The sequence below is a fragment of the Equus przewalskii genome, chromosome 19 (assembly GCF_037783145.1).
Source record: "Equus przewalskii isolate Varuska chromosome 19, EquPr2, whole genome shotgun sequence".
Taxonomy (NCBI): domain Eukaryota; kingdom Metazoa; phylum Chordata; class Mammalia; order Perissodactyla; family Equidae; genus Equus; species Equus przewalskii.
In genome coordinates this window covers 49,667,221-49,679,611 of record NC_091849.1, presented here as the reverse complement: position 1 = coordinate 49,679,611, position 12,391 = coordinate 49,667,221, and the positions used below count along the sequence as shown (strand labels likewise).

At 38.7% G+C, this 12,391-nt stretch overlaps 1 protein-coding gene across 1 annotated transcript in view; it reads left to right on the top strand.

Annotated features, from left to right (window-relative positions):
• Nucleotides 1-11,593, top strand: part of PKHD1 (PKHD1 ciliary IPT domain containing fibrocystin/polyductin) — a 414,808-nt gene extending 403,215 nt beyond the window's left edge. Inside the window, exon 66 of the mRNA XM_070584791.1 lies at nt 8,369-11,593. Within this exon, the coding sequence (XP_070440892.1) occupies nt 8,369-8,823 (455 nt within the window). The 3' untranslated portion in view covers nt 8,824-11,593. The remainder of the gene's footprint in view (nt 1-8,368) is intronic.
• The last annotated feature ends 798 nt before the right edge of the window (nt 11,594-12,391 follow it).

Genomic DNA, 12,391 nt, shown 5'->3' with positions numbered 1-12,391 from the left:
GCTGCCATGTATCTATGTTTTTCTTAGTAGAAGATTATTGGTTTAACATTTGAATTCATTCCATAGAGAAAGGGAAAATGAGAGTATTAGGCATATAATCTTTAGCTATTGCAAAGCTGCCAGTTTGGCCACATTATTGAATTTGGGAAAGAAGAGAATTTAGTTGCTGAATAGCAACTATGCAAATAAGATTGAATATGGAAACTTCAAGAAATGAGTCAGCTTTGTAAAGCTCTGCTTTGTTGTTTATTCATACTTTTAGCAAAATGTATTATTTGCTTATGTTGTGCGTTATACCAGATGATTTTGCTTGTTATTGTTAAATTGTCACTAGAATTGGGGCCAAGCAGAGAAAAGATAAGCATTTGCCTCAGAGCGATGCTTTGCCCTTGTCCTTCTAAAGACACAGAAAATAGGAAAACGGTGGGCAGAGCACAAGATGGGTTTGCCAAGCATGGATGTGATGTATGAAAAATATTCTGATAATTTCCATGGACCTGAGACATTTTGAAACATACACTCTGAAGAAAAGAATATTTCTGGGTTTTCTTAGTAATAACCAATTGTTGTCATATTTTCTGCTTGAAAAGGAATATGAATCTTACTGGTTCTGAGTGCACATTTAACCAAAAAATAGCAGTCCAATGTTGTTCTGCCTCTACCTAATTTAATAAACTCTGGTGAGTGTGTGTGTGTGTGTGTTTGTGCACGTGTGTCCATGTATCAGTTTGCGTGCTTGCTTGTATTTTTTCCCATGGAGGAAATGAAGTTATTTAAAAACAAATTTTCCAAAAAATTAGCCAGGCGTATGTCAGCTCCTGGACTTGTGTCTCAAGGTGGTAGGGATTCAAGTTCGTCGGGGTGTGAAAAATGGAGACAGGGAGAAGGGAACAGGAACTCTTTCTATATTTCATCTAAGATGACTTTCATTTTGGTTTCTAGAAGCCTCTTGTCCACTTTATTGCATGCAAATTCAGGACAGGTGTTTGAAAATGGTCATCTTAACAGAACCCCGCTCTGTGAAGAACGGAATATTCAGCTGCATTCTTCAGCGAATGGCAAGAGTGATGCTAATCTCTCCCCTAATCTAATATGGCCATCCACATGAATCTTAGTTGCCCTGCTTAAATTAACTACATTAAGCAGTCCACAATGCCTGGGTGTTTTATTAAGGAGCATTTTTTATGTGGTGGCTTATTAATAAATTATCAGGAATGAGACAAGGCCAGGGCTCCTGTGGAGGAGTTTAGATTGAAGAGATGGGAGTATCAGAGGCCATTTTCTTAGGACATTCGAGTTAAAAATAGAAAGATGTGTTATCTGAATCCTCCCCTCGGGATCGTAGCAAATTTGTTTCCTTATCTTCTAAGCTTTGTCCAAATCTTAGGAGCATTGTTTCCAAGGCAAGTTATGAACTGTCTCCTGCTTTTCCTTGGAAATTATTACCAGCTACAAAACATCTAATTATTGGTAGCTTTAAATAAATTTGGTTTTATTTCATTATTTCCCTGGCACTTGAATTCCCCTTTCCCTCTGTGTTTTTAAACTTTTGGCGTTTGCTGATAAAGTGATTGGCTGTCTCACTCATGAGCACTTTGCATTCACCAAGCACCACCATAGCACTGCGTTGTTTAGTGATGAAATTGAGCATTTTCACTGTCCAGTAGATTCAGACTGTAAATTCACCATGTTAAAGCTTTTACCAAAACTTATATGGATGCAATAGGGGTGGTAGACAGTTATGATGGGGGAGGAGGGAGGAAATCATGTATCCCTCATAATTGACTGCTACTGGGATTTTTGACATAGAGAGCCATCTGAACCAGCTTTTAAAATTCATATCAGCTCTTGTCATTCTGCTACCCAGAAGATTTCGTGAATCCCGTCATCGGTTGGGGAAGCAGGAGAATGTGGCAGTTAAGAGTGTGAACCCCAGGAGTGAGACAGATAGTTTAATCTTGACTCCCCTGCTGCCTTACTTTGTGCCCTCAAGCAAGTCAACTATCCTCTTTGTGCCTTTTAGTTTCCTCATCAGGAAAACTGCCATAATAATACTGGCCACACTTAGGGTTGTTGTGCAGATTACATGAGTCAGTATCACAAAGAGCACAGAACAATTCCTGGCGTATTGCATGTGCTACGTATATGTTATTTATCACTGGTTTTTCTTGTTGGTGTTTAAGACTCAAAGCCCTTCAAGACTTGACTCCATCCTCTCTTTCTAGTCTTGGCTCTTGCTTTCCTGGCCCCTGCTCACACTCATCACATGAGCTCACTCATCCCAGGACTTGTCTAATACTTTTCCACCCATTTGCTTGCACAGTTTCTTCCAATTTGATTGCTGTCTTCACCTGTTAAAACCTCATCAAGCTTTTAAGCTCCAATTGAAATGCCATTTTTTTCATAAACTCTTCCCCAATCCCTCCCACCTCAGCGAAAAGTGAGTATTGTCCTCTTTGCATTCCAAGAATACTGAATGTGTGCTTCCGTAGCGCTTAGAGTTTTTGGAATTTATTGTATGTAGATGGCTGTCTGTTCCCATAGGCCAGTCGTTCTCCACCAGGGGCAATTTGACTGCCCACATAGGGCAGCTTCCTCATTCTGGTTTTTCCAGAACTTTCCAAGTTTTAAAAATCAAATCCTTGTGTCCCAGGGACTCCCTCAGTCCCAGACAAATAGTGACAGTTGGTCACTCTACCTCCAGAGGACATTTGCAATGTCTGAAGATATTTTTGTTGCCATAGCTTAGGGGAGGGGATACTATTGGCATCTAGTGAGAAGCGATTAAGGATGCTGTAAACATTTGACAATGCACAAGACCACCCCACAACAAAAGATTATCTGGTTCAAGAGGTCAGTAATGCCAAGGCTGAGAAACTCTGGCAGAAGCTATTACACATCTTTGTAACATTTAGGTGAGAGACTACTGGAATGACTTAACAAATGCAATTATCTCCCAATAAATATTAAATAATTTTGTATTTATCTCCTGATATTTATTTAGTATCTTATAAGTTCCTCTCTGTATAGTTAAAAAGAAGTGATATCTGGTCCCTTGTCCTTTATGAGTTTCCAATATGATTGAAACACAAGAATAATATTTTGGGGAAAATAAAAGAACAATTCCAGGCAATAAACAAGTAAGCGTAAGGCAATCACAACAAACAATATATATTTGAAGAATTTAAAAAGGGAGAGAGTGATAAAGGAGAGAAAAAATATCGTTATCCTAAGTTACATGTTTAGTCCCTGTAGCTCCTAAATCATGTCACACTGTTTCAAATCCCTTTTCTAGGGACTTGGTTGTCCAGTTAGCACAAATTCAGGTTCACAGAAATGCCAGGGAGGCAGTGCTGCTCTGCTTTGTCAAAGCTCAGTTTTGTATCATGCCTTCTCAACTGTTCCTTGTTCCCCTCGTCTGGTTACTAGCCCCAAATCTTCCAGGCTAGACTCCTGAGTTAACTTTAACTCCCAGTTCTCCCATTACCACCTTGTGCCCCTGCCAAGTTTTACCACTTCCACCTCTGTGATGTCTTTGGTTTTCATCTTCCACTAATTTACCTTTTATAAGCACAAATCTAGGAGAATGACAGGGATTGGGGAGGAGAGGGGTGGCTCCAAGGTGTCTGGAAGCAGAGAAGAGCAAAAGAGCTCGGGACTAGAAATTGTGCCAAGCTCCGGGGAGAGTAAAACTATGTTTGGAAATATATTAATTATATTAATATATTAATAAATAACATGTCCATGTAATAAAATTAAAAAAGAGCATCTCCTAATTTAAAAACACGAATAAAATCTAGTACTATTCCTTAAGAAAACTATAAATATAACCATGAATAAGAGCCTGCCCACTAACTAAGATGGAGAATTCCAATGCTATCCGCTACCAAGATCCAGTGGCACATTTAACAATGGAATATTAGAAAAATTAATACTCAAATGAGGACAAAGCACATAACCATAATTTTATACCATAATTTTGTAACATATATTTTGGAATGCTAAGAAACATAGCCAGATAGAAAACAAAATTAAGAAGATAATGTTGGAGAAAATACATGATGGCTTGCAGATGATATAATTGTTTAAGGATAACTTAAAAGATTCAACCACTAACTGCTATAATTTATAAATAACTTGAGTAATTTATTCAAATATAACATCAATCTACGCACAATAATGTATAAGTCAATGGTATACAGTCAGGAAACATAATGAAATACATAAGAGTGACTGAAGAATATGCTGTCTTGGAAAAAAATCTTAACAGGAGATATGTTGGACTTGTGTAAAAAATAAACCATATTTTACTGAATAGTTTAAAGAGAAGACTTGAATGCAGAAGGAATTACAATGTATTTCTAATTGGATTGACTAATATTACAAAGAGCTCAATTATTCTTAAAGTAACTTTGGTCAAATGCAGTTCAAAAAATTTTACACAGAGTAGAATAGTATAAGATGATTCTAATTTATCAGAAAATATAGATCAATGATACAAAACCAATTTTTTACAAGAAATTGACTTTCTGGCAGTGGGAATGGTAGCTCAACCAGGGAGATAATATGTATGGTACTATTTTTAAGACACAGTGATACTGACACAAGAATATATGGGCACATTAGTGGAAATAACCTCAATTAGATTTAAATATAGATATTAGATATAGAAATGTAATATATGATAAAGCAGATAATAAAAGTAAAGGAAAACGGAGCATTAGTCTATAAATGGGGCTAGTAGATTTGACTATTTACAATATTTATCAATAGATTCATACTTCAGAAAATACACCAAAGTAAACTCCAGATGGGTTGATGAGTTCAATTAGATTTACTAAAACATATCCATTGCTAGAGTATTGCAAAAACAACAAAATAGAGATCACTTCTGATATAATGTGTGATGAAAGGCATTTTTCCCTTTGTCTTTGTAAAATTTGTATACCTTCCTGATTTATCATGCATTTATTATGAAAAGTAAATGATACTTTTTTACTTAAAGGAACAAATAATCTAGAAAGGACATAGGTAATAGTATTTATTAATTGTTGCATATATCTTCTTCAACATGTGGGCAGGATTGTTGCCCTTATCGACAAATGAAAAACCAAGGGGGAGCACATTTTCTATGTTGGCTGATCAGCCATCCATCTTTCTTCTTCAGACTCTATTTAGGCTTTAGGTCCAGGTGATTATATTGGGTCTTCTGTACTGAATCCAGGTCATCCAACTTTGAATGCAGCCCTTGGAGACTTGGCTAGGAAAATATGAACAGTGAGGGTGGGGTTGGAGGGAAGGAGAGAATCATTGTTAATGTTCCTATTGCAAAAAAAAAAAGCCAGTGACGGGTACCCACACAAACTTTAGAAATCACAGGCACAGAATCTATTTGTTGCCGTAGGAAGTTTTGGAAGCCAAAAGAAGTTAAGGGTAGCTGGAAAAGTTATAGCTGACTGGTGAAGGTGGAAGGCCCCAAAACCACTGCCTCTTTTTCATAGAGAAGGGATGTATGTTCCCATGTTTCATCCTATTCTTCCTAAAACTTGATCAAACCCACCAATGAGACTCTTAGAGTCATGGAGGGGCAATTTGAAATCCTGTTTTTCCATTTGAATGGGGACTCACCAACAAGGTGGAGGTGGAAAGAAGGCATGCCAATTCATATGTTTTGATATTCACTCTTCTTCCTTCCCCACAACCCAAACATTCAGCGGAATGCCTTAGGACACATATCTGCTATAAATTCATTTTTTATCTAATTTGTCTGAGATCTGAGCTTCCTGTGGAGGTCCAAGATCAAAAGATCTGATTCCTTCTGATGTTGGCACTGACATATAATGTGTGCTGACTTAGTTCTGTCTATAACCTCACAGTGGGAGGCGGCCAGCCTCCCTGGGCACATTTACACAGTGCACTTTCATTTCAGCTGGGGAGTCTGTCAGGTATGTTGCTGATTGGAGCTGCCATGTAAATAATTCATGGGAGTTTTTTAATGTTTTGGGGCCTGCAAAGGAAAGCTACTCTTGTGTTAGTCTTCTATGAATAGCCGCAGAGTTGAAGAACAAGGAGGAACAGATTTCCAATGACGGTCTCTTAAAAACAGGATAACAATATCTTCAATGGATTGAAAATAGGTGACTTGCAGTGTTTGATTCCTGTTACATGAAGTGGTATTGGTTTTACCAAGGGATAAAAATTCAAAGCCTTTTTTTCCTTTTTTAAGTTCGCTTCTACCTGACGATTTATTATTCTTGTTCTTTGGTTATTTGCTGATCTTGATAAACTATGTCTTTTTCTCCTGGTGGGAGCAGTAATTATGGAGATGACACCAACCTCAGTACTTGGCATAGAACTGGGCATAAGATGGGGACAAGGTTGATGGCACAAAAAGTTTCTTTCTGGAAGGAACACAAAGCCCCATGAGGAAGGTGAGACCATCATACAAGAAAAGGTGACCAATGATAGAAGCAGTCGCTCAAGTCAGTGAGGAACTCCAGTCATTGAGACAGAAATCAGTGTAGTTGAGCTGTCAAGGAAAAGTTCTGGAAGGATTTGAAGATCCCGAAGGGAAACTAGGAGAACCTGAAAGTTCTCATTAGCTCTAAGCACGAGAATTATCCCGTAGTTAGGTGGTCATGGCAGATTCATGTTAGAAAAAAGGACTGTGGAAAAGGAGAGAAAACATACGAATAACATGGGTTTAGAAGAATATTAATTGATGCCTCATGAAAACAATATAAAAAACATGATTACTTTGTCTCATTTTACTGTTTCAAATCCAAAGTGCATTACGTAATTTATATTGTTAGTACTTTCTGTCTTCCCTCACCTCAGTTCTCATTCTTTGTTAGGTTAAATTGAGGTAGGAAATTGGTACCCTTTGCCCCAATAACTGTCTTTTATAGTATGATATAGACATGATTACTATCTCCTAACACAAACCAAGACAGGTCGCACTATACTGATAGAGGAGCATAATACACAGGTTAATAAATTAGCATTTGTTTTGTATATAAAAGGGTGGCTAATGAATTTGGTGGTGTGGTGTGAGAAAAGCAGGGAAGGGAAATGTTGATGACAGTATTGTCATCTACCTCCCAGGAGTTATGGATAGTTCTCACCCTGTTCTTCATTATAAGGCTCATGCAAGATGACATTCACAGGCATGCCATACTCCCATGTACTTACCCAACCGAACGTTCTTCTTAACTCCCCATCACTATCTTTAACTTTACACAGTACTGGATGGTGCTTAGCATACAGACTCTGGAGCCAAAAGTCTTGAATTCTGTAATGTAAGTAAGATCTGCCACTACTGTGTATGTGGTCTTGGGAAGTTACTTAATGTCTCCACAACTCAGTGGTCTCCCTTCTAAAAGAGAGATGATAATAGCACTTACTTCAGAGGGTTGTTTAAGGATTAAATTATACATGCATATGTATATAACTTAGTGCCCAACATGATAATTACTATAATTGCTATATAAGTGTTACTTCAAAGTATTACTAACCTTCCTCTCTTCAAAGAACACATCATATTGGAATGCAAATGAACAAAAGTGTCATGAACATAGAATAATCTTGAATTTCCTTTAATTTGTTAAAAGACTTATAATTTAATAAAATTATTTTTAAAGTTGAACTATAATACCTTATTGTTTATAAAATAGATTGATACATCCCTCAACACACAATGTATTATGAGAATGAGAAATTCATGAGTTAGGAAATAATTCTGAAGGAAGTGAAATATTTGGGGAGATGAATAAAAGAAGGCAGAGAGTTTAGAAAGAGAGAATGGGAAAAATATTTCAAGCCTAGGGTGTGTTTTAAGATAATTCTTACAGGTGGGAAATTATATATACACACATATGGATATATGTTTGTTTATATATTTATATTATTGCTACATATTTTTATAAAATCAAAGATATTCAAATTGTGAATTTGACATAAAAGCCAAAGTGTTGGATAAGACTGGTTTTTAGAGCTCACATTTCTTAATACAAGTGTGAGTTAACCCATTTGGTAAGGCCTGACTGAGCTCTAGTTTTCATATTTAAGCCGTCATGCAAACGATGAAAACTCCTTGTTGACTTATCAACATCATAAAAGTGTTTTTCTGGGAAACAATATTATCTGACTTTTATTAGATAATTAATATTAATTATAAATTGGGCCTGGAATAAAGTGGGTTTTTTAAGAAAAAATTTATTTCCATAGATATTTGGAAATCGATAAGCTGCTGTAATTTAATCTTTAATTATTTGGCAATTATCTTTTCAGGAACATTAAATGTGCAAAATGTGTAGTCAACTGATTGAGAACCAAATCCATTTCTTTCTCCACTTCTTTTCTCTCACAGATATGAGGAAGAAGGTCATGCTGGGCAAGCTGAACCAGCTCCCTCACCAGTCGCTAAACGGAGTGTCCAGAAGGAAGGTTAGCCGCCGTACCGTCGGAGAGGAGCACGGCAGCCAAGAAGGGGCTGCTGTCCCTGCTCCCAATCTTACCAGTCTCACATCCCACGGGCACACCTGTGCTCCAGGCTCTCCTGCTCGGCAGGTGTGTGTGCAGGAAACCGGGAACTGGAAGAAGGCGCAAGAGCAGTTGCTCAGATACCAGCTGGCAGGCCAAGATCAGCTCCTGCTCCTCTGCCCAGACCTCAGACAAGAGAGGCAGCGAATGCAGGGACAGAGTCAGTTGGGCAAGGAAGGTGGCAGATTGGGGCTTTCCCAAGAGAAGAAAACCTCCTGTGGTGCCACTGAGTCATTCTGCCTTCATTCAGTACGTCCAGAAACCATTCAGGAACAGCTGTGATCAAGGAACGGTGTGGGCATTTGGGCTGAAAATCATAATGTTCAAAGTGTTTCTGGACAATGAGCAGGGGAGATGAGGCCTGACCTGTTTGGACACTAAGAAGGAAGAATATGGACTCTGAATTCTCTTTGTTTCAATTTTAAAATGGAAGACAGTATTTAAATGCTTGTAGATTGAAACAGTGTCTGATACACCTTTTGTGTTTATCACAGGTCCTAGTCCTAATTCCAGACAAATAATAGGTTCCCAAATATTTGTTAATTTTTTACTTGTTTTTAACTTAAGCCAGTTATCGTCCTGATTTTGCCGTCTTAGTAATGATGTAATACTGATTTATACCAGTAGGGGTTGTTATTAAGCTTCCTCTGGGATGACCACCGACAGTGCTTTGGGATTCTCTAAAGGAAGGGATCATGAAAAGGTCTAGCTGGCTGCAGTTATTTCTGCAGTGTTACAGCAAAACATTTCTCTATCCTATAGAAACATTTGAAGGACGGGAGAAGACCCCGCTCTGTGATCTGTCAGAGCTTACCTTCCAACCACAAGGCAACTTTCTGGTTTTTTACAAGCTGATTTTATTTCATGGCTTAAATCCATACATTGTTGGGAGCCTGTGGTAGAGCAAATATATCAAGTTTTCACCTCAGGAGTATTGACATATGAAAACTGATATTCTCATGGGCTTTGCAGAGATTTAGTTAAGGACAAAGATATAAAAAAAAACAAGTTTGGGGAAGGAAATTATCCATGAACCAAAATTATGGTTTTCAATAGTTCTTTCTCTTAGTAACTGGGTCAAATTTACAACTGAAGATAACTGTACTGGGACAACGGAGATAACCAAGTGGTCAAGTGGATTGTTTATCAGCTAACTCATTTGCCAGAGAACTGCTCTTTGGAAAAGATAAGGCATAGAGCTGCCCAGTGAGGGGGAAAGAGATGATATCCTGTGCAGCCTCTCTGGGATGTGCTAGGATTCTAATGGAGACCAGAGCAGAGGGTCAACTGGCGTTGATAACCTGGGTAAGGATGTGAAAGGCAATTTCACCTAATTCATGCGTTTGCACAGGGCTCATCTGTATTGAAACTAAAGGATACTTTAAGCAGCCTGACTCTGTCCTTGGCTCTGGTTCCGGAAGGCATTATGCGCCAAGAGAGTAAAGCAAAGATAGCAGAGGTGAGGAGAATTTCCAGAAAGAACTTGCACTCTGCTTTTCCCTAAATATAAACCAGGATTTTCCAATCTCTGAAAGATTAAGGGGCTGTCCTATATTTGAATTAGAACAGAGAAAGGAAACACACTTTGCTGTTGCAGAATTTTAAATAATGATGCTCTGGAATCATCCATTTAGGAGGTACTGGCAGAAAGTCACCATCTGCAGGGCGTCAGTGGGAAAGTATGTCTCACTCTCTACCATGAGTTGGCAGGAACTTTCTCGGCCTCTTTGTCCATTCGTTACATGTCCTGTGGACATCTCAAACCTTAGAGCTGCTGTGAGAGGTGGTAAGCAGCCTTCTCTGTGACACTGTGTTGGATTCTGAGGGAGATACAAGTGGATCTTAAGGTTGATGCTCTCCAAGAGATTTTCAATCCAGACTATCTGTGTTTAAGGAGGGCATTGAAGGGTAATCTGGCCTGTAGAAATTTACTCTGAAGGTACAAGCTGGCTGCCTGCAGAGTAAATCCTCTTTTAGATGTATTTTGTCGGGTAGTAGCAGTGTTTAAAAGTATAACAAAACAAAAAATTTCCTGAGTGGCTTCAGCAGAATATGCCTTCTCTAGATTAATTAGTTACTGCTCTAATCTGTCCTTTATCTCATTTTTGTAGTAGCTTCCTGGTCTGTGAAGTCATTCGTGTTTTCAATCTTTGCTTAGTGCATACATGGGTCCTCAAAGAGCTACAATCTTTTTGTACAAAAAGATTTCAGAAGTTAAGGCTTTTATGGTGAAATGGTTGCAGTCGTAGCTCTATCTGCTGAGGATTCATCTATACATTCTCCCTTTCACTGTGGTGATTTCCTTCACTACTCAAATGTCAGCCCAGGTTGCTTTCCTGAGCTCTATGCCATATATTTAGCTGCCCACTGAGAACTTCAACAAGGTTATCCCACAGCCACTATGAGGTTAACCCAGCCTTAAAATCTGTTCCTCTTCACGCTTTCCCTAACACAATGCACAACATCCCTGCAGTCAGACCAGAAATCTAGGAGTCAACCACAATTCCGTGTTCTATCTCACTCTTCCCAAACAGTCAGCTACCACCTGTTAGTTCTTTACCCTTCTCCCAATCTTTGCTATCTTTTTATCCATCCTCCATATGCCAAAAGACTGATATTTCTAGAAATTAACTTTGATCCTATCCCTCTGTTTAGGAACAACCATATTTAACCTAGTAATTCTACTCCAGCAAAACCTGGGATCTCTGAGGCCAGAATGGACTCCTTGGGCCTGAACAGCAGCCAGAAACATCCAGAATAACTTGCAGGGCTCTAGCATGTGGCTTGGAATTTCAGAGTCTAGCCAGAATCCCCCAACTGGTAGTTAAGCCAGTCCTCTATTTCCTCCTCAAAAAATGGGAGAATTGGGTAAATACTGGAAGCCAAGAGAGTGGTTCTTGGTTCATTCGTTTCTAGAGATAAGCTGGTTAGATACAGTGCCACTACAGGCCAACCCTAAACTTATTCAGACCATGAGCACAGTAACCCAGTAAATATTTCCCAGCAGTAACAAACCTTACACTTTATTCAAATAAACAATTGCAAAATGTCTTATTCCTGTGTTATTTTAAAGAATCTCTTCTTGCCTCCTATTTCTGGTGCTTTATATATGGCAGACTCCTTTCCCCCAAGATATAGAACAAGCTAAAATTCTAGAGAGTTCAAAAATATTTGTAAATATTTATTGGGGCCAGCCCCGTGGCCGAGTGGTTAAAGTTCCGTGTGCTCCACTTTGTGGCCCGGGTCCTGGAGTTTGGATCCCAGGTGCAGACCTCCTCCATTTGCCAGCCACACTGTGGAGGCATCCCACATACAAAAAATGGAGGAAAATTGGTACAGATGTTAGCTCAGAGCTAATCTTCCTCAAGCGAAAAAAGAGGAGGATTGGCAATGGATGTTAGCTCAAGGCAAATCTTCCTCGTGAAAAGAAATATAAATATTTGTAAATACTTATGGATGTTAAAATTGAGAGAGAAGGATGAAGGAAACTAGGGTAGTTTTCACCCTCTTGTGTTTTTAGGATTGTGTTCAGGGAAGGTACCAGACTTTGAGAGAACTTCATGTCCTCTCAGAGTGACAGACTGGGCCAATCTTACCAGGGTTGTGTCCTGCAGAAGACTTGCCCGTATTATTTCCCACTGAGGCTACTGAGTGCCAAGAGGCCTTTGGCTCCCTAGGGCCCAGGCCTTTCAAGGATTGTTTAGTTGAAAAACTCCCTTCCATCTAGCAGTCTAACTCCAAATGTATGAAATTACCATACATCGAAATGTATGCAAACTTTATGCAAAAGTGAGTATGTGGAAATTGAATGTAAATCACATGCAAATATTATTCAACCAAGCTTCTATAA